This window comes from Ictalurus furcatus, chromosome 4 (assembly GCF_023375685.1).
Source record: "Ictalurus furcatus strain D&B chromosome 4, Billie_1.0, whole genome shotgun sequence".
Taxonomy (NCBI): domain Eukaryota; kingdom Metazoa; phylum Chordata; class Actinopteri; order Siluriformes; family Ictaluridae; genus Ictalurus; species Ictalurus furcatus.
In genome coordinates, this window is record NC_071258.1 from 3,918,881 (window position 1) to 3,941,775 (window position 22,895).

The following is a 22,895-nucleotide window of genomic DNA, read 5'->3' on the forward strand; positions in this document are numbered from 1 at the left end:
ACCTCAGCCATGTCCACAGTTTGATATATTACATGTTAGCATGATAGCATCTGTTTTACTCTCTTGGCGTCCTTGTTTATTTTCAGGTACCTGCACCCATCAATGCTGCAGCATCTGTTGCGGAGACTTGTATTTGATGTGCCAATCCTCAACGAATATGCCAAGATGCCTCTGAAAGTATGGGCACTCATTCATTGCTCATATTCACACATTTGCGCTTCCTTACTCTAATGCTTATATACGAGGTGACTCTTTATTTCTTATCTCTCAGCTGCTGACTAATCACTATGAGCGCTGCTGGAAGTACTACTGCCTACCAAATGGCTGGGCCAATTTTGGTACCACATCAGAGGAGGAGTTGCATCTCTCACGTAAACTTTTCTGGGGAATCTTTGAGTCTCTAGCACACAAGGTGAGACACACATGCATAAAAGTTAGGTTTGAGAAAAAGTAATACAGGGATGCACAACTGCTAAGACATGCATATTGGTTGTTTTGACAGAAATTTGATGCGGAGTTGTTCAAGATCGCCATGCCATGCATTTGTGCCATTGCTGGTGCCATCCCTCCTGACTATGTAGATGCCAGCTATTCTGCCACGGAGAAAAAAGCCACAGTTGATGCTGAGGGCAACTTCGATCCCAGACCGGTGGAGACTACCAAGTGAGTATTATGATGGCAGTGTATCTTGGTTATATGAAAACAAACAGTATAAAATGTTCCAGAATAAAAAAAAATCCATCGTTACTACTATTCAGCCATTGTTACTACAAGGAGTACTCCTGCATATTTACCCGAATCCCTGTTTACCACATCTGCAGCATCTGCAACTGCAGTCCTCAGAAAACACCTGCTGAAGTGAAACTCACTTATAATGAATGTCTGAGGGCAGGTGTGAAACTCAATAAACGTTCAAAATCATTCATTCATTCATTCATTCATTCATTCATCTTCAGTAACCGCTTTATCCTGGTTAGAGTCAAGGTGGATCTGGAGCGTATCCCAGGAACACTGTATGCGAGACATAAACACACAATGAATAGTAGGAGGTAGGAGGAAACCAGAGAGCTGGGAGGAAACCCAAGCACATATCACATGGAACGCCACACAGACTGTAAAGAGAGCTTAGGATCACACCATGGACCCTTGATCTGTGAGGTGGCAACACTATTGTGCTGTCCCGTTTAAACTAAGTGTCTTTATAAAACAAATTGAAAACAACATACTAAACAATAAAGGTTTCAGGAAAAGATTGTCTTGGAGAACGTCTTGCTAAAGCTATTGATATATGTATAGATATTGAAAAAGCAACTTATATTTTGTCAAATGTTTTTTTGGTTTTCAGGTATTTTCATGTTTTTTGTTTGTTTATTCTTTTCTTCTACATGTTACATAAATTACGTTTTTACAGACTGTTTATTGACTCCCTCAACAATTCCTATTAGAAGTCTATTATATATACGTTTCGAGTAAACAAGCCTTCGCTTACTTCCTCACAGTACCATCATCCCAGAAAAACTAGATGCCTTCATCAACAAATTTGCAGAGAATACTCACGATAGGTGGGCGTTTGAAAAGGTTAGTCCACAAATTTCACCGAAAATATTTAACTTATTAATAAAAAAAACACTGCATTATGAAACACCCCAAAATGTTTTCTGTGTTCAGATCCAGAATAACTGGACCTATGGAGAGACACTGGATGAGATTGGGAAGACCCATCCTATGCTCCGGCCTTATAAAACATTTTCTGAAAAGGTCTTAATGCATGCATTGTGTGTATTATATTCATACAAAGTCATATATTTTGTATGGAAAGCATAATCTGATTCTTCATGGTTAAAACTTCATCTAATATAGTGTTAGCAGGCTTGATTTTGATGATTCATTGATTTAATTAAAAAAAAAAAAATGTTTGTGTCACGAGCACACTATCGATCTATGCTCATCAGGATAAGGAGATCTACCGCTGGCCCATCAAAGAATCCATTAAAGCCATGCTGGCCTGGGAGTGGACTTTAGAGAAAGCTCGAGATGAGGGTGAGAAGGTTGAAAAGGCCGCCACTAGGAAGATCTCTCAAACTGCTCAGGTAATTCTCTGATAAAACAGATTGTAAGAAAGCAAAACAGTGCTAAAAGGTCTAAACTTGGTGTATTTGTGCATTCCTGTAGGCAACTTATGATCCTAGTCAGGGATACTCGCCCCAGCCTGTGGATTTAACCACCATGGCATTGTCCAGAGAGCTGCAGGTATGCAATAGGATAAAACCATTATATACTGATACCTGTGTTCTTGGCTTGCAGTTGCACAAAGAACTTTCTCTGTATTTCCATCTCTAGTCTATGGCAGAGCAACTGGCTGAAAATTACCACAATACCTGGGGCAGGAAGAAGAAGATGGAGCTTCAAGCCAAAGGTGAGGTCTAGATCAGGGGTGTCCAATCTTATCCAGAAAGGGTCGGTATGGGTGCAGGTTTTCATTCCAACTAAACAGAAGCCACACCTGAGTCTATTGAAAGCTAAGCTCAACTGATTAAACAGGTGGAATCAGGTGTGGCTCCTGCTTGATTGTAATATAAACCTGCACCCATATAAGCTCTTTGTGGATAAGATTGGACACCCCTGGTCTAGGACAAATGAAAAATCTGAGAATCATGAGAAATCTCATGTACAAGTATTCTGATTATCCAGTATTTCATTTGCAACACTGCTGTATACTATCATTACTGTGAATACACAAATGTTCTGAACGAACGCTGTGTTGTTATAGGTGGTGGTACCCATCCTCTGCTTGTTCCTTATGACACTCTGACGGCCAAGGAGAAAGCCCGTGACAGGGAAAAAGCTCAAGACCTCCTTAAATTCCTCCAGTTTGAAGGATATGCTGTCACAAGGTACAGTATTAAACATACAGCCATTGGCAATGCTGTACAATTTTTCAACCATTTTTTTTTTAATGGTTTGATTTGTCCTTAAGTGTGTTGTTCATCTCTCTGTACACATTTTCTGCAGGGGCTTGAAGGACATGGAGCAGGAGATCTCCTCCATTGAGAAACGTTTTGCTTATGGCTTCCTCCAGAAGCTTCTGAAGTGGATGGAGATCGCTCAAGAGTTCATTGCACACCTGGGTTAGTCTCTGATAACACTCAATGTGAAAACACTCTTTTTTTTTATTTTATATTTTATTTTTCGTGGGGGGGGGGTTGGTGGTAACTCATTGGTTAAGACTATTGATCAGAAGGTCATTAGCTCAAATCCCAGCACTGCCAAGCTGCCACTGCTGGGAAAATTGACTAAGGCCTCAACTGCTCAGTTGTATAAAAGAGATTAATGTAAGTCGCTCTGGATAAGGGCGTCTGCCATATGCCATAAAATGTAAATGTAAAATACATATTCAACTCAGCTTGATATCTTAAAAAAAAAAAATAAAAAATAAAAAATTGTGTGTGTGTCAATCCAGAGGCTGTTGTGAGTAGTGGAAGAGTCGAGAAATCCCCTCATGAGCAGGAGATCAAATTCTTTGCCAAGGTCAGACAACTTCAGTCTTCCTAATAGGAAAACTCATTACACCTTGATCAGGTCAATAAAAGTGTTGTTTCCTGTCACATTTTTTCCACCTTTAGATCCTGCTGCCACTGGTTAACCAGTACTTTAAAAACCACTGCCTCTACTTCCTTTCTACTCCTGCTAAAGTTCTGGGCAGCGGTGGTCATGCCTCCAACAAGGAAAAAGAGATGATTGCCAGGTAACTAAACCTCCACCTGATAGATATTGTAGACAAAAGTGCACAAGACTGCACAGTATGATGCAAAATTAGGATTATAAGTATCAATGACTATGACTATACTATAAAACTATTACGTGATGAAGATGCATCTGCTCCTTGTATTCTCTTCTGCCTCTGGTACTCCATGTCCCAATGCCCTCTCTTTTTCTGTCTCCTCATTGTTTTACTGGACCATGTTAATTTCTTCCCCTCTGTTTTCATGGCTCGAACTTCACCCTTTTTTTTTTCCTCCTCCATCCCTTCTTCCTTTTTTCTTTTATCTCTCTTTTCTTTCCCTTCTCCCCCTTTCTTTCTCTTTCTTCACGCCTCAGTATCTTCTGTAAGTTGGCTGCTCTAGTGAGGCACAGAGTTTCCCTCTTTGGTAAGAAACCTGCGTAAGGGATAACCACTGGCCATCTCTTTTATCCTAATTCATACAAGCTTCCATGTTGCTTTTCCTCCTTACCTATCGCCATTTCTGCCCCTTATAAACACCTCCTCTCTCACACACTCTCATTGTTGCTGTGGCCTTGCTGTTATTTGCTGTGCTTCGCTTAACTCTTTGCAGCACAATGCTGACTTGAAGATAAAATGAAGATGACATTACTTAGTTTTATAACTAGAATCGTATACAATGAACAATGGACAACCAGCTCCAGTTTTTGTTGCAGTATTCAGCATGTGCTTTTTCATTGCAACCATTGTGACTGTAGTCATTGTTGAGCAGTTACTTTAAACCAAAGTTTTATTCCATTATGATCTTAGAATTAGAGAGCACAATGCTGTCCAGTTCTCTCCCATCATCCATGATTGCGCTGTGAGACTGAGAATAATAATTAATCACTGATACCAATACTGCTATCTAGTATTGGTCAGATATTATACTCAGTTATTTTATAAAATGTTCTTATGCCACGTGATAATCTGTGACATAAGTTACACTAATGGCAGATATGAAATGAAAATGATCTGAACATATTTCATGATTAATGATTTGCAATCTAAGCAAACCAGACTGCAAACTGTGCTCTGTGAAAATATCAAGAGGAGGAACTACAGCATCTTCCTACAATACAAGCAACCTGGTAAAGCACATTAAACATAAAACTCATCATGAGTTCTTTGCTAGCCGCAAAATGCTAGCTAGGTGAGAAAAAAAAAATGTCTACATACAACGCTAGGTGAGTGAAAACAACAGCTCTTACTCAGTATATTGTTATTGACATTAAGTCACTATTAATCTGAAGGATTCTAAAAACAATAAAACATACTTTATTTAAAGCTTAACAGAAGCACTTTTCCAAAGTGAAGCAAAATCCACTCTTTTCCATAACAGGCCTTTTCAATCTGAGATTAATAATGTAGCTAGATAATGTACATTTAAAATCAACTAGTTAACGTTATAAAGAATCTTCATGGGCATGCATGTACAGGGGTGCTTGAAAGTTTCTGAACCCGTTAGAATTTTCTATATAACTGCATAAATACAACCTAAAACATCATCAGATTTTCACACAAAGGTCCTAAAAGTAGACAATGGGAACCCAATTAAACAAATGAGACAAAAATATTATACATGGTCATTTATTTATCCAATATTACATATCTGTGAGTGGCAAAATTATGTGAACCTCTAGGATTAGCAGTTAATTCGAAGGTGAAATTAAAGTCAGGTGTTTTCAGTCAATGGGATGACGACCAGGTGTGAGTGAGCGTCCTGTTTAATTTAAAGAACAGAGATCTATCAAAGTCTGATCTTAACAACACATGTTTGTGGAGGTGTATCATGGCATGAACGAAAAACCTCAGCAAGAGAGAGATGTTGCTCATCAGGCTGGAAAATGGTTACAAAACCATCTCTAAAGAGTTTGAACTCAACCAATCCACAGTCAGACGGATTGTGTACAAATGGAGGAAATTCAAGACGATTGTTACCTTCCAACAAAGGTCGACCAACAAAGATCACTCCAAGAGCAAGACGTGTAATCGTCTGTGAGATCACAAAAGAACCCAGGGCAACTTCTAAGCAACTAAAGATCTCTCTCACTTTGGCATATTGACAATATTAATGTTCATGAGTCCACCATCAGAAGATCAACAATGAACAACAGTGGTGTGCATGGCAGGGTTACAAGGAGAAAGTCACTGCTCTACAAAAAGAACATTGCTGCCCCTCTGCACTTTGCTAAAGATCAGATGGACAAGCCAGAAGGCTAATGGAAAAATGTTTTGTGGAGGAATGAGACCAAAATAGAACTTTTTAGTTTAAATTAGAAGCATTATCTTTGGAGAAAGGTGAAAAAAAACTTCATTCCAGCATAAGAACCTTATCCCATCTGTGAAACATGGTGGTGGTAGTATCATGATTCGGGACTGTTTGCTGCATCTGGCTGCAAAAGCTTGCCGTCACTGACGGAGTGATGATTTCTGAATTATAGCAGCGAATTTTAAAGTAAAATGTCAGGACATCTGGTCATGAACTGAATCTCAAGAGAAAGTGGGCCATGCAGCAAGACAATGACCCTAAGCACTCAAGTCGTTCTACTAAAGAATGGTTAAAGAAGAATAAAGCTAATGTTTTGGAATGGCCAAGTCAAAGTCCTGATCTTGATCCAATAGAAATGTTGTGGAAGGACCTGAAGCAAGCAGTTCATGTGAGGAAACCCACCAACATCCCAGAGTTGAAGCTGTTCTGTACTGAGGAACGGGCTAAAATTCCTTCAAGTCGATGTGCAGGACTGATCAACAGTTACCGCAAACGTTTAGTTGCTGTTATTGCTGCACAAGGGGGTCAGACCAGATACTGAAAGCAAATGTTTACATACTTTTAGCACTCACAGATATGTAATATTGGATAATTTTCCTCACTAAATAAATGTACCAAATATCATATTTTTGTCTCATTTGTTTAATTTGGTTTGGTTTGGATTTAGGTCATATTTATGCAGAAATACAGAAAATACTAAAGCGTTCACAAACTTTCAAGCACCACTGTATCCACTGTTCATGGTGAATTAAATGTTCAGTGACTTCCCTGATTGCTTAATGCTAAGTTATTCATTTCAGTATGAGTATCGGTATGTATTCCTTTTCGGTCTGAAAAAAAAATATATATATATATTGATGCATTCATAATACTACTACTACTACTACTACCACTACTACTAAATAATAATAATAATAATAATAATAATTATTAATAATAACAACAACAACAACATATTATTATTATAGTGCTTTTCTGACACCAAAGGATGCTTAGTGACTTGGCATGGATATTGTACTGGCAGAAGTTTTTTACTAATCAACAATTTAACATTTCCTTCAAAATGACCTGAAACACTCATTGTTACACTAATCCTGATTTGAAATGAGCAGTATCGTTTAGGGTTCATTGAAATAACAGTCTTGGATACAAACTTCAATGCTTAACATCTATTAATGTGCACCTGACCTCTGTTTATGGCATGTGTTGTGTACAGGAACTGATGCTTCAGCAGTGGTAAACTGCTTACACATCCTGTCTCATTCACTGGATGCCAGGTAAAGTTGAGATGAGTTTTTATATTTTATATTTTTATGTCTTAATCACGGATATCCCATCGACCCAAGCCATGCCTTTTATTTTATTTTACTTTTAAAGAAGAGAAAAAAACCTCACCACTATTTATGTACACTCACCGTCCACTTTAATGAACACCTGTACACCTGCACATTTATCCAATCAGCCAATCACGTGGCTGTAGCACAATGGATAAAAGCATCCAGATACAGGTCAAGAGCTTCAGTTAATGTTCACATCAAACATCAGAATGGGGAGAAATTGTGATCTCTGTGATTTTAACAGTGGCATGGCTGTTGGTGCGAGATGAGTTGGTTTGAGTATTTCAGAAACTGCTGATCTCTTGGGATTTTCGCACACAACAGTCTCTAGCATTCACACAGAATGGTACAAAAAACAAACAAAAAAATATCGAATGAGCAACAGTTCTGTTGGTGGAAACGCCTTGTTGATAAGAGAGCTCAGAGGAACATGGACAGATTGGTTCAAGCTGCAAAGAAGGATATATTATCTCTATTATAATCATTCTTTACAACCGTAGTGAGCAGAAAAGCATCTCAGCATGCACAAAACATTGAACATTGAGGTCGATGTGCTACAACAGCAGAAGACCACATTGGGTTCCACTCCAGTCAGACAAGAACAGGAATCTGAGGCTAATCTGGGCACAGACTCACCCAAACTGGACAGTTGAAGATTGGGGGCTTTCCAGTTTTCATCTAAAACTGTTTATTTTAGATTATTTTAGGGTTGTATAGAAAATTGTGAAGCATCAAAATGCAAAACAAGAATCACTGAACTAACTTCCTCTCCCTGCAGAACTGTGATGAAATCTGGACCCGAGATCGTAAAAGCAGGTCTCCGTTCATTCTTCGAGAGCGCTGCTGATGACATTGAGAAGATGGTTGAGAATCTTAAACTGGGCAAGGTGTCCACCAAAAACCAGGTGAGATACCAGAACAGACTTCTTCTATAGTATGTTAAGTTATTGCAACAAAATCTTCACTTTGCTGAAATACATAACACTGATTATCTCCCTCACTATATATATATATATATATATATATATATATATATATATATATCTTTCTGTCATTCCAAAGGTTAAAGGTGTGTCCCAAAATATTAACTACACTACCATTGCCCTACTGCCAGTGCTTACTTCACTCTTCGACCACATCGCCCAGCACCAGTTTGGCGATGATGTCATCTGTAAGTCCACTCATATGATCCATAAACATTTGCAGAGATATCCTATGCATTTGTGTTTTATTAGCATGAAAAATGAACCTTATTAAAAGACATACTAACCTGTCTTTCTTCCAGTGGATGACTTGCAGATATCTTGCTATCGTCTCATGTGCAGCATCTACTCAGTGGGTACAGTTAAGACCCCTCATGCTGAAAAGTGAGTAACTTTGTTTCTAACTTTGTTTTACTGTAATGTCATAGAAATAAGGTTTAGTTAACACCTTCACTCATCACACAAGTAGCATGAGGTTTGTGTATATTGAGAAAGATGTGTGTAATACTGTATTAAGTATTGATATGTGTATTTTCTAGACTAAGGCCTGCTCTTGGTGAGTGTCTGGCTCATTTGGCTGCTGCCATGCCTGTGGCCTATCTTGAGCCCCACCTCAATGAGTTCAATGCATACTCGGTCTACACAACAAAAACACCAAGAGAGAGAGCCAGTGAGTAGCAATTCCCTTGTCTTATATCAATCAGCAAACATTTTTGTCTCAGCGGCATGGAGATGTTAAACACGCACACGCTGTCTTAGATCCTCCTTATTTTTGCCAGGAATTGCATCACAAATCTACAATTATGACCTTTAAATTAAAAAGTATTTAGGTTTTTGTTTACAAACCTAGGTCCAGATGCAAAACCGAATTTATGTTAGGTTTGAAGTTTTTTTTTTAAAAATGATTATTATTACTATTCAAACATTAACAATAATAGGGAAATTGGTTAGTGTGGCGACACAGCTCTAGATTGTTCAGTTGTTCTGGACATTAGATCATATCGTGCTATACTGCCACCATCATTTACAGTTGTATTGGACTACACATATGCATTGCCTTAGTGTATTTGATCATACAAGTTGACTGTCAACGTGGCATCTACCCAGCCTAAGTACACAGCAGTGTTTGAGAAAATTTAGCTGCATAGAAAAGTTAACATTGTTCTCCATTAATATCAGTTTTGAAAAAAAAGTTTTGTTCAATTTTAGTGAAACCGGTAACAACACAATAACTGACACTGTGTTGTTAGCACACATTTGTCATCCTTTAAATAATGGCTCTCACATCACAATCATACAAATATTTATCAAAGAAGTTTTCAGTTAAAGATGAACTTAAGCAAGATTTTATATCATTTATCCTTAACCCTCCTATTATGTTATGGGTCAATTTGACCAATTTCCACATTTGAGATATCTGAAATACTGCGTATTCACTCTTTTTCTCTTTGAAATTCTTTGACTTTTCCTCATTTAGGGTCGTGAACTTATAAGCAAATTGTGGACACACTGATGTGTTGTGGAAAGTCTGAACATAGTTTGTATTCAAAGATGATGTTATGGCTCATTTTGACTCTTACACATCCATGTTCAAAGGTAGTTGCACAGACCCAAAATAAAAACATTTCTTTGATGTATATTGTTATGTCTTGTTCTCACTACCCTGTGAGGGTGAAAGGGAGCTTAGTTGTATCTCCATATTTGCAAGAAATGGTGTCAGTGGATACAAGTGTAAGAAACTGAAATGATGCCAGGTCTGGCCCCCTTCAGAAACAGAATAAAACCAGCACCACATGTGTACAGTGCAGGAAATACATCTGCAGAAAGCATACACAGGGTTACTTTGTGCTCATCATGTACAGAGTAATTTTGAGGGAAAACGAGTGAAATCATCCCTACAGGATCTGAAACTATGCTTATAAAGCACCAAGCTTAAAAAACTAAGGTTACAAAGTTTTACAACATCCTATTTAGGTAAACTCTATTATCTTCTTCTGAAACAGCCTATTTAGGTAAATAAAAAATCTTTACATTACGGTAAAAAAAAAAATATTTTTTACCGGAAAGTTTCACAGTTCATGAGAAAGAAAATGTTTAATAAATAGTGGTTAAAAAGAGTTTAATACAGTTAAATACATTAAAAATTACTAAATGCAGTTTATAAATTATACTGTATGTTCTCATATTTCTTCTTTTTGTCTTCTCTGACAAGCCATAATAAAGGTTTACTGTTCTTTGCTGTTTTTGTGTGTATTTAAACTGTGGAAGTCATTTTGACCCATAACTTAATAGGGGTAATTTTTTTTTTTCAACATAATATGAGAGTTAAATATGTAACTAGATTGCATTAAAATATGTTTATTATAAAATATTCAATGTTACGTTGGATTTCATGCACTGTGACATGAATGAACTCGTAAGAAAAGGGTTACAAACGCTAACCCTGACTCAAATCCATTCATTACAAGTTTGCAAAATGCCTGAGCGTAAGCGCACGTTAATAATTAATCATCTGGAAAATGTATTCCTGTCTGGTTTTGAGAATTGATGAAACAAACAAAAATAGACTTGACTTTTACACTTTACTGTAACTAAAAATGTAAGAATATGGAGTAAAATGTTTATACAGTGGACCTACCATATATTCTGTATATCTGTACACTGAGATTTCTACTCCTTGCGCTTTTAGTCCTGGGACTCCCGAGTCAGGTGCAAGAGTTGTGCATGGACATCCCAGAGCTGGAAGTGCTAATGAAAGAGATTAGTGACCTGGCAGAGTCTGGAGCTCGTTACACTGAGATGCCGCACGTGATCGAGATCACGCTGCCCATGCTGTGTAACTACCTCCCGCGCTGGTGGGAAAGAGGGTCTGAGAACTTCCCTGAGCAGGAGGGACAACTCTGCACTGAGGTCACTTCTGAACATCTCAACCAGCTGCTGGGCAGCATCATGAAGATCGTGGTCAACAACCTGGGCATCGATGAGGCCTCTTGGATGAAGAGATTGGCTGGTTAGTATGGCACACAGGTTAACCCTTATTTCCAATATAGCTGTCTCTTGTTAACTTGGAATGACTAACATCACGTAAGTGACCTCTTGTAGAATTTACATATAAGCTTATAAACATTTGAGCTTTTTTCTAAAGGGAATTGCTCTAGATTTGGGTAAGATCTGGTATTGAAGTCTAGATTTATACTACATCTGCTGTCCCATTTTTGGCCAAGGAGTTTTTAAAAGGTGTGATCTCGTTTACTGAAACCAGTAGCAACACAATAATTAACACGTGTTGGTAGCACAGATTTGTCATCGTATATATATATATATATATATATATATATATATATATATATATATATATATATATAGATGTATAAACACACACACAAGGTACAGTATGTGTTATCAAACAGGTAAAATTATTTTTCTAGATTTATATAAACAAGAAAATGATCTGAAAATGTATTATTCCTTATTGAGAAGTAGCATATAAATTGATTGACTCCTAGAATATGACATTTCCAGAATCTTCTTTCTGTGATCGGTGTCATTAATTTTTTTTAATACTATGTATATTATTCATTGTAAAAATTGTCTGGAATATGGTGACACATTCTTTATATTGGTTCTGTTTACTGAGTATCATTAACCCACGCTGCATTGCAAAAACGTATATAGAATAAAGGTCACAGATGTTACGTGTTCATCCTTCTGCCGTTTTTCTTTCTCTTTTCCCTCAGTTTTTGCCCAGCCCATTGTTAGCAGGGCCAAGCCAGAGATGCTCAAGTCTCACTTCATCCCCACGATGGAGAAGCTGAAGAAACGCTCAGGGAAGGTAGTAGCTGAGGAGGATCAGTTACGTATGGAGGGCAAGACAGAGGTGGACAGTGAAGAAGGCACAATCCGAGATGAGTTTGCTGTGCTCTGCAGGGATCTGTATGCCCTCTATCCACTGCTCATCCGCTATGTGGACAACAACAGGTGCTGAGATACTCTTTGAGCCTCCTTACAAATAGCTAAATTGCAGGTTAGGGCTGTTACAGTGTCACAGTTTCATAATCAGCGACAGTGTATGATTAGATGATTACCTCAGCATCGATGTTTTCAAAATACCAATTAGAATGTGTTTCTCTCTACCTACCTACCCATCCATTATTATTATTTTTTTTTGCCTGATCTAGTTCCTTACTCCAGCGGTTATCATCCATTTTGTGTCTGGCAGTAAGACCCCAAATTATAGTAGTATATGATTATGAACAAAACCACAGGAAGTAGCCAATTAAGCTGAGGGAAACATTTTTACTGGAAGTGCTAAAAGCTAAGCTAGCTAATTTAGACAACTAGTGTATCACATTTAGGTCGAAACATACCTATGGAAAGTTTTCACCCAAATACTGTACACTTAGGCTAGAAACAGAGCATAGTGTCAGTGTTGTCTGTGACTGAGTGACACCAAGCTGTAACCAAGCTAATCTCGTCTTTTTGAAGGGCGAGGTGGCTAACCTGCCCTGATCCTGATGCTGAAGACCTGTTCAGGATGGTGGGAGAAGTTTTCATCTTCTGGTCAAAATCTCATGTGAGTCTAACTGCAGCCACGTTTAAAACACACTTTCTTTGAAGACATCTTGCTTTTTTTTTTTTTTTTTTTTTTTTTAAATCATGTTCATTACAAATAGTCTACGATAAAACACTACCTACTGTTGTTTCTGAACATTGCAGAACTTCAAGCGTGAGGAGCAGAACTTTGTGGTGATGAATGAGATTAATAACATGTCTTTCCTCACCGCTGACAGCAAGAGTAAGATGAGCAAGGTGAGGTGTCATCTGACCGCATGAGCACATTTATTTAATGAGTGACAATTTTATACTTAATAGAGCTAGGCATGATGATAGTGTTGCTGTGCTGAACTATGTCACAGGACACTTTTCTATTTTTTTTGTTGCTGTTCTCACTTTGATTCCCTTGCATTTATTTATTTATTTATATATATTTTTTATAGATATAAAATAAAATTAAATCAAAATGTAATTGAACCCGTGGGTTTTCAAATGTATGCAATGCCTTACATAAATATTCACACCCTCCACAAATATTGCAGTGTTTGGGGGAAGTTAATAAAGTTTGCAAAACTATTTACAAATTAAAAACATATAAATGGTGCTTTTGCAGTGATTGCAAAAGTATTCACACCCGTTGCTATGAAATCCTTAAATTAGCTCTGGTGAAACAAAATCGCCATTAGAGGTCACATGGTTAGTTGAATGGACTCAACCTGTGTGTAATTAAAGTGTTGTGATATTTCAATATAAATACACACCCAAATACACACATCTTGCATAGAAAAAAAATGGAAAGACTATGATTCAACCAAAACTCTGCCCAGAGGCGGCCATCCACCAAAAGTCAGTGACTGGGTAAAGAGGGCATTAGTCAGAGGATGACCAAGAGGCCAAGGGTAACAGGGGGTGCATACTTATGTAAGGCACTATTTGCATAACTATTTTTTGTGGCATTTTGTTTGTAAAACTAAATACTGTTATATATTCTATGTGTTGTGAATTTTTAGTGTGATAATATGATTAATTTCCCCACATCACGTTCCCCATCATTTATTTGAATACTGTTCTTTTTGCCTCTGAAATTGACCTGGACCAGTATATTGTGTAAATGTTAGCTAAAATCAGTGTAACCAACAAGTGTTTGTTCTTTTGTAATCACCTGCTTGCTTTATTCTAAGGAAAAAAAAAAAAAAAACTTTTCGATATGCAGCAGCGGTATTTCTTGTTGTCTGGTATTGCCGTTTTGTCTCCATCTTTTGTCTTTGAATACACATGGAGCCAAGATATTAACGATGAATTCTGTATGTGTGTGTGCGTTCTGTCCTGATGTGGACGCCGGGTTCTCTAGGCTGGGGATGGAGAGGTCAGAATACATTTCTGCACGACAAAAAGCTGTGCTGTTTCGCATGGCACCACATCGCCGAGGCTTTCTATCAAACTTGCACACACACACTGGCACAGCAGGAAAAACACCCACACACACACCCACTCTTATTGAAAATACACAGTAAGAAGCTGTGGACAAATTCTTCATGTATTGTAAATGCCACATTTTAAAGAATGTGCCACTCATTCGTTGCCAGTGTGTGTGTGTGAGCAGGCATTTGTAAAAGCACTTGATGAAAGTTCTCAGCCCTAGTTTGCAGGATCAGGATCATGGCACTCTGCTCAGCTGCTTGTTTGCTGCTGGGTTTGAGTCCCATTGCCCTGCCAATGAGTTGATGAGTTTGATGGGTTTGCCACCTGCTGGATCTTGTTTGATGCAGATCGTTGCAGTTTACCTCTTACTTCATTATTTTATTTATTTTTTTTTTTTCTTTCCCTCTTGCATTTTCTTGTTTGGTGGTGAAGCTTTCTTGCAGGGTTCTCTGTAAATTACCTGTTTTGTTTTTTTTTTTTTTTTTAAAGCTATTCTTTATACAAATACAAATGCATCATTGCCCATAATTCATCTGGTCATAGATTTTAGAAATTATTTGGTATATTATAAGTGTGGCATCATGGAAAATGTGGGTATTTTGTGGAGGGGTGGGCATGACTTTATAATTTCATACCCTTTCGCATCTGATACTGACCCCCCTTCATTCTAATTCACACAAAGCATCTGTACTTCTAAAATACCTTTCAATCAACTTATTGTAGTTAATTGACATAATTTGCAGATTTAGGTAACACTTTACCTGGTCTCTGTACCATAAGAATTACCCAACCACATCATAAACATGTCACGTGTCATACGCTGTTATGAGTTGTCATGACATGTTAGTTAGGTCCATAAAATATTTGGACATTGACATAATGTACAGTATTTGTTATTCTCACTCTTTATAGGAGAATTTATAGGAGCTGAAATTGAATAATGAATATGATGGTGTATGAATTACAGCACTTTTTTATATATATGTTCCTCAGGGACCAACGTAATTGAATAATTGGCTGTTCAGGTGTTCCATGGCCAGATGCCAGATGTGTGCTATTCCCTCATTATGTCAGTTACAAGTAAGCAGATAAAAGGTTTAGAGTTGATTTGCAATTTAAATCTGTTGCTGTTAACTCTCAATATGGAGTCCAAAGAGCTGTCATTGCCAATGAAGCAAGAAAAATACTGGTGAGCTCAGGAAAACCAAAAAAAGCCTAGAAAACCACAGAAAACAATTGTGGTAGATAACGGACAAACTAATTGCCTGGTCAAGAAAAACTCCTTCACAACAACTGGCCAGATGAAGAACACCCTTTAGGAGTGTCAACGTCAACAACCAAGAAAAAAGTTCACCAGGGTAAATGAAGAAGGTTTACTACAAGATGTAAACCATTGGTAAGTTTCAAAAACAGGAAGACCATGTTAGAATTTGCCAAAACATCTAAACCAATTTTAAAAAAATAAGTCTGTACAGTTCTGGATCAACATTATTTGGACAGATGTCTCAAAGATCAACTTGTACCAGAGTGATGGGAAGAGAAGAGTATGGAGAAGGGAAGGAACTGCTCATGATCTGAAGCATACCACCTCATGTCATGTATGGAATGGCTAATGGAAGTGGTTCCCTTGTAACTAATGATAATGTGACCACTGACAAAAGTAACAGGATGTATTCTGAAGTTTACGGGGCTATATTATATGCTCAGGTTCAGCCACATGCTTCAAAACTCATTGGATGGCAAATCACAGTGCAGATGGATAGTGACCCGAAGCACACTTTGAACATTTCACTTCCTAAAGTCAAAACTGAAGGAAAAACGCCCAAGAACAAGCAGGAAGTGAAGACAGCTGCAGTAAAGAAGTGGCAGAGCATCCCCAGGGAAGAAACCCCAGATGTCTGGTGATGTCAGGCAGTCATTAACTGCAAAGAATGTGCAACCAAGACATATAAAAAGTGCTCTAATTCATACATTGTTCACCTGATTTTGATGTAAATAGCCTTAAATTAAAAATGAAAGTCTAAGTTTGAGCTCATATTCCTTATTTAATTTCAACTCCTAAATTAACTTTAGTTAGCTTTGTCAATGTGAAATATTTATAGACCTGACTGCATGTCCTGTTGTATAGCAGTTAGTGGTCTAATGATACACACAATTGAAACTGATATTATAGGATACAGTGGTCTCTCGATACCGTATATTTTCGATAGAGCAAAAATAAGCATTGACTGAATATGTGCCGTAGGTTTCCATTTTCAATTGACTAAAACATTCAACGTTTATTACAGTGTTTTAGCAGAATGTAATCACATATGTAATCACATATCACTAGCTTTCTTATGGGTGAAATGTCATGGGTACATAGGCATGGGGTTTTCCTATGTAGCCCTAGATGTATATTTGAATCCTGCGTTCTCTGCTTCCGATTATGAATTTTCCAACGTTTAGCAGCTATAAACAGTCGTTCCCATACCAGCCTCTCATTTTTCTCTCTCTTGAAGTTATTAAGACAAAAAGATGCAGCTTTTCATGCTACAGAGAAACTGCAAAGATGTTTGTCCTGACGACTTTTCCAGTGGCTTTTACAACTTTCCCTCTGTGTGTAACAAGCACTGACACTGGAGACTCCTTCCAAAATTGTTAAATAAACTTCTCATAGAAATTAATCTCCTCACAGAAAGCTTCACCATATCAACAGTTACACACTTTCATAAAATCCCTTTATACTGAACGTCCGCCATATAAGTCCCTGTGTACGTTGTTGATAGAAGCAATAACATATTAGAATGAGCACATTAATATAAACCTTGCAGTCGGAACTATTTAACAGGCTTGTGGTTAATAGAAAATAATTGGCACCTGGCTGTCCATTAGAAATTAATATAGTCATGGTATAAAATTCATCCATGTGTCCATTTTCAGTACATATTATCCTACACAGGGTTGTGGGGAGCCTGGAGACTATCGAAGGGGACTTGGGGCACAAGACAGGGAACACCCTGCACCCATGTCAAGGCACAATCACATACAAACTTGCACACCCATTCATGCATTACAGACGATTTGGAAATACCAATCAACCTACAACACGTGTCTTTCGACTGGGGAGAAAACCCTTGAAGCACAGGGAGAACATGCAAACTCTGCACACAGAGGCAGGAATCAAACCCCCAACCCTGGAGGTGCAAGGCAAACGTGCTAACCATTAAGCCACTGTGCCTTCCTATGATATCAAATATTTTATAAAGATTCTCATGACAACATGTGACATTTTCCATGAGACCATTATGACACAGCTATGTTCGTCTTACTACGCAGGGTTAAAGTGTTACCCAAAATGTAGATAATGATGTCACCTAACTCACCCACTCAATTCTCATAAAATGTCTATGGGCTCAAATACTCTCAATTTAAGGAGGACAGGCTTGAGAATTACACACTCTGCAGCTGGGCTAGAGGATGGTCATTAATGGGGCATCAGCTATGATTTCCTCTGGTCCCTCCTTGCCTAACACACATAAGCACATGCAGACACACACACACACACACACACACACTCACACGGCAGCAGATAACAGTCAGTAACCGTGTCCTGCACCTGCAGCAGTAGAATGTATGTGTGTGTGGGTGAGTGAGAGGATTTGGGGTGAGGCAGAAGGCTCCTGCTTGTTTTTGTGTGTGTGCTGTGCCAGAGGGTGGGCAACTAACACTGGAAATGCATTGTGTGTGTGTGTGTAGCAACATTTTCTCCAACCTGCTCTCTCACTTCTAACTCCCGCTGCCTCTAAACTGCACTTCTGAAACTGCAATACACAATTTACAGTAATGGGTTTTAATATATAACACTTACCTGACAAGCATGGTGTTACCTCGGAAAATAGTTCAATAACACCGTTCATTTCCCCGCAACGCAAATCACCCTCATTCCTTTTTTTGCAAGATAAAAAAAGAAAAGAAAAATGCCACATGCTACAAAAGTTTAAAAAATGGGCGATGTAGAAATATTTTACAATTCATTACTTTATATTTAGGTAAATATACACTTATTTTGCCACCAGTATATTTATGGTAGATATTTTTATATATTTTTTTAACTTTTTTATTTATTTTTTTGCAATATGTTACAATCGTTTAAAAAATGGGCGATGTAGAAATATTGTATATTCAATATTTTATATTAAGATAGATATAGCTGATACATTGGAACATGTTCTACTATATTGTCTTGTTTCAGAATTTTTGTAATAGATATTTTATATATATATATTTTTTTAACACTTTTTTTGCACCCGATACCAGGGTAAAATAAACAAAGCCATACATTCCCCAGGAATAGGAATCCTCAGGAATATTCATGGTTGCCATCTAACTAGACAAGATTTTTACAGGGTGGGGGAGCTGATGCCGAACGTACGAAGAAGAAGCGGCGTGGTGATCGCTACTCGGTCCAGACCTCGCTGATTGTAGCTGCTCTGAAGAAACTCCTGCCCATCGGTCTGAATATGTGTTCTCCTGCAGATCAAGAGCTCATCAACTTGGCGAAGATCCGTTATTCTCTGGTAAAGAGAGACTAATTGCAGCCAATAAGTATGGAATAAAACACTTTGCGGTGTGCTGTTGTTGGAGAATAAACAACATGAATGTCAACGATTATATGTCATGTCCATGTCAATAAGTTGTTACTATTAAAAAAAAAAAAAGAAAAAAAAGATGGCACATAACAAGAAGTACATCCTTTAATACTGTATAAACATGTGATTACACTACTGTCACAGCTGCTGTTATAGAATATTAATCAACACCTTCTGAACAATCAGACTGGAGAATTCAGTAGCACTGTAGTATGATCATTGCTATTCGTTTTATTTATATAGAGCTGCGATCACCTTATAATTCAGATAAAAGGAAGCACATATGAAAGCATTGAGAGAAAAGATATGAGTCCATTTCTCTGCTCATTACAGAAAGACACAGATGAGGAAGTGAGGGAGTTCCTGCAGAATAACCTTTATCTGCAAGGCAAGGTGAGGATGGATTTTGTATGCGTGTGTGTGTGTGTGTGTGTGTGTGAAGTATCTCATTCTCTCTGTGGCTGTGTGTAGGTGGAGGACCCCTCCATGCGCTGGCAGATGGCTCTGTATAAGGAAACCTCAGGCAAAGCGGAGGATGCTGAAAATCCAGAGAAGGTTGTGAAGAGAGTACAGGAAGTTTCTGCTGTGCTTTACCATATTGAAGTGGTAAGCTGTACACACACAAGCAGACATACACACGAACATGTGCACAAACAACTACTGATTCGTCATTTTTATATAGAGTTGTAATGCCCCAAAAGACCTATACATGTATACTCCTGAGTGTTAATAAATCAATAATCCACATGGGGGCGTGCATTAGAGTAATTTTATTTTTTATCAGAGTGCCTAAAACCCACTTACGTGTGATAAAATCATTGTAACACACACCCTTAAATAGCTTGTTGCTTTTCTAAAATGCTGACATAGACGTAATATAATCCAGTGTTCGATAATAATTATATTTACTACTAATAATATTCACAAGAATCAATTCTTGTGCTATGGAGTGTAGTCTTTTAACAGTTAGCTTCATAACTTAACAAAGATTGAGGTATTCTATGGGCAGAGAAATACCTTAATGATGAGGATTGTTGCTTTAAAACCTGCTGCAGTAATACAGTATCCATTAATTATTGTGATGCACTCACAGGTGTGTATAAATATTTAGATTTTACTGTGTTATCTCCCCTCAGACTGAACACCCTTATAAATCCAAGAAGATGGTTTGGCACAAGCTGTTGTCGAAGCAGCGTCGCCGGGCTGTTGTGGCATGTTTCAGAATGACTCCATTGTATAATATCCCAAGGTTATTCACTTCACACACTTTCTCACATTTGATACTCCAAATGTAGGTCATTACAGCAATATTTAACACCCACTGTATTACTCATATCTTTCTTGGTCCGGTCTAAAGGCACCGGGGGTCCAACATGTTCCTAGACGGTTATAGACGCAACTGGTTGGAGAACGAGGGCTACTCATTCGAGGATAAGATGATCAATGATCTGTCTGTGAGTGTGTTCATCTGCTTTTCTTTCATACTATGGTTATACAAGGTTAGCTGGGATTGTTCTGGAAATTTATTTTTTATTTTTTATTAATTTTTTTACAGAAAACATTGGAGGAAGAAGAGGAGGAAGAAGAGGAGACCGAGGCCAAGCCGGATCCTCTGCATCAGCTCATTCTTCACTTTAGCCGCACAGCTCTCACTGAAAAAACGTAAAGCCTTCACTTTACGTATTTCATCCTATACTTAACTGATACTTTACGTATCAGACACTGCTGATACTGATGTAATCAATGGAGTTATATCTGTCACTTACACCCAATTTTGTCTTTACTGCAGAAAACTTGATGTAGATCATCTGTACATGGCATATGCTGATATTATGGCAAAGGTTGGTAAAAATAAAAATATGTATCTATCTATCTATCTATCTATCTAGCTAGCTAGCTAGCTATCTGTCTATCTGTCTATCTGTCTATCTGTCTGTCTGTCTGTCTATCTATCTATCTGTGAAGGTGAACTGTAAATGTTTTCGTTATTTATTCTATTTTATTTATTTATTTAATTTTTTCACTCATTTTTATTTTATTTACTTACTTACTTACTTACAGTGCTGTGAAAAAGTATTTTCTGATTTCCTGATTTCTACTGTTTTGTGTATGTATCATACTAAATAGTTTTAGAAATTCAAACAACATAAAACAAAGGCAACCTAAGAAAAAACACAATACAGTTTTTATTTAATATATATTTTTACTGACACAAAAAAAGTTATCCAGTACCTATTACCCATATGAAAAACTAGTAGCCCCCTTAAACTTAAAATCTGGTTGTGCCACCTTTAGCAGCAATAACTGCAACCAAACGCTTCTGATAACTGGAGATCAGTCTTTCACTTGCTTCTAGGACTAGGACTTACTCCTACGTTTTGGACCAGTGTCTTGCTGGATAATCCAGTTGTAGTAAGTTTCAACGTATGGACTGAAGACCAGACATTCTCCTTTAGGATTTTCAGGGTAGAGAGTAGAATTCATGTTTCCCTCAATTATTGCAAGTTGCCCAGGCCCTGAAGCAGCAAAGCATCCCCACACCATCACACCACCACACCACCACCACCATGCTTGACCGTAGGTATCATGTTCTTTTTGTGGAATTCGGTGTTTGGTTATACCAGATGTAACAGGACCCCTGTCTTCCAAACAGTTCCATATTTAACTCAATCCACAGAACATTCTCCCAAAAGTTTTGAGGTTCATCAAGGTGTGTTTTGGAAAAATTCAGATGAGCCTTAATGTTCTTCTGGGTTAGCAGTGGTTTTCACCTCACCACTCTTCCATAGATGTCATTTTTGCCCAGTGTCTTTCTGATAGTGGAGTCATGAACAGTGGCCTTTATTCTCTCTGCAAGAGAGGCCTGTAGGTCCTTTGATGTTGTCTTTGGCTCTTTTGTGACTTCCTGAATGAGTTGTCCATGTGCTCTTGGATGAATTTTGGAAGGTCGGCCACTTCTGGGAAGGTTCACTACTGTGCTGAGTTTTTCCATTTGGAGATAACGGCTCTCACTGTGGTTCTTTGGGGTCCCAGAGCCTTTGAAATAGCTTTGTAACCCTTCCCAGACTGATGTATTTCAATCACCTTGTTCCTCATCATTTCTGGAATTTCTTTCAACCTTGGCATAGTGTGTTACTGGGTAAGACCTTTTAACAACTTCACGCTGTTGAAAAAGTTCTATTTAAGTGTTGATTTGATTGAACAGGGTTTGCAGTAATCAGGCCTGGTTGTGTCTAGTCCAGCTGAACCCTATTATGAGTGCAGCTTCATAGATTTGGGGAATTAGTAACTACGGGGGCAAATACATTTTCACACAGGCCCAGTTGGTATTAGATAACTTTTTTTGCTTCACTAAATAACAATATCATTTAAAAACTGTGTTTTGTGTTTACTCAGGTCACCTGTGTTTTATCATAGATTTTGTTGTAATTTCTGAAACAATTTAGTATGAAATATACACACAAAAAAAAAGAAATCAAATACTTTTTCACAGTACTGCACTTACTGACTTATTTACTTATGCACTTACTTACTTACTTACTGTTTTTGGTCTGTAATGAATGGTAAACGTCACTGTACTGTTCTCTCTCCACAGAGCTGCCACATGGGTGAGGAGGACAGAGGGGGAGAGGAGGAGGAGGAGGAGGAGGAGGGGGGCGAGGAGCCATCGTTTGAGGTGCGGCAGAATGAGATGGTATGGGGGGTCCAAGGGGGTCTCGCGCCACCGGAGAGAGCCGTCAAACCAAGCACTGAGTGAACACAGCGAGATAAAACACTGCACCTGCACATCCCGTCGTCCCACATCTAGACCCCTACAGCCCCTTTTTCTTTCTTTTTCTCCTTCCTCGCTCTATTCTTTCTCTCACTCTCTTTCTCCCTGCACCTATTGTCTTTATGCTGTGGACTGACTTGTGCACACCTTTGCTGGATTTTGCT

At 38.1% G+C, this 22,895-nt stretch overlaps 1 protein-coding gene across 7 annotated transcripts in view; it reads left to right on the forward strand.

Moving 5' to 3' along the window:
- Window positions 1-22,895, forward strand: part of LOC128606446 (ryanodine receptor 1) — a 98,761-nt gene that overhangs the window by 49,308 nt on the left and 26,558 nt on the right. For 4 of the 7 annotated variants that reach the window (XM_053622571.1, XM_053622574.1, XM_053622573.1 and 1 more), the window contains exons 50-80: window positions 87-177; window positions 272-412; window positions 503-663; window positions 1,500-1,578; window positions 1,669-1,758; window positions 1,953-2,090; window positions 2,173-2,250; window positions 2,341-2,416; window positions 2,771-2,894; window positions 3,013-3,128; window positions 3,461-3,528; window positions 3,624-3,745; window positions 4,099-4,148; window positions 7,249-7,309; window positions 8,148-8,274; window positions 8,432-8,540; window positions 8,655-8,736; window positions 8,892-9,022; window positions 11,042-11,362; window positions 12,090-12,330; window positions 12,838-12,925; window positions 13,069-13,161; window positions 14,258-14,272; window positions 18,717-18,887; window positions 19,293-19,352; window positions 19,431-19,565; window positions 20,096-20,208; window positions 20,317-20,413; window positions 20,515-20,621; window positions 20,749-20,800; window positions 22,555-22,635. In XM_053622571.1, the coding sequence (XP_053478546.1) occupies window positions 87-177; window positions 272-412; window positions 503-663; window positions 1,500-1,578; window positions 1,669-1,758; window positions 1,953-2,090; window positions 2,173-2,250; window positions 2,341-2,416; window positions 2,771-2,894; window positions 3,013-3,128; window positions 3,461-3,528; window positions 3,624-3,745; window positions 4,099-4,148; window positions 7,249-7,309; window positions 8,148-8,274; window positions 8,432-8,540; window positions 8,655-8,736; window positions 8,892-9,022; window positions 11,042-11,362; window positions 12,090-12,330; window positions 12,838-12,925; window positions 13,069-13,161; window positions 14,258-14,272; window positions 18,717-18,887; window positions 19,293-19,352; window positions 19,431-19,565; window positions 20,096-20,208; window positions 20,317-20,413; window positions 20,515-20,621; window positions 20,749-20,800; window positions 22,555-22,635 (3,418 nt within the window). The remainder of the gene's footprint in view (window positions 1-86; window positions 178-271; window positions 413-502; window positions 664-1,499; window positions 1,579-1,668; window positions 1,759-1,952; window positions 2,091-2,172; window positions 2,251-2,340; window positions 2,417-2,770; window positions 2,895-3,012; window positions 3,129-3,460; window positions 3,529-3,623; window positions 3,746-4,098; window positions 4,149-7,248; window positions 7,310-8,147; window positions 8,275-8,431; window positions 8,541-8,654; window positions 8,737-8,891; window positions 9,023-11,041; window positions 11,363-12,089; window positions 12,331-12,837; window positions 12,926-13,068; window positions 13,162-14,257; window positions 14,273-18,716; window positions 18,888-19,292; window positions 19,353-19,430; window positions 19,566-20,095; window positions 20,209-20,316; window positions 20,414-20,514; window positions 20,622-20,748; window positions 20,801-22,554; window positions 22,636-22,895) is intronic. The other 3 variants (XM_053622572.1, XM_053622576.1, XM_053622578.1) reach the window with 1 other exon arrangement.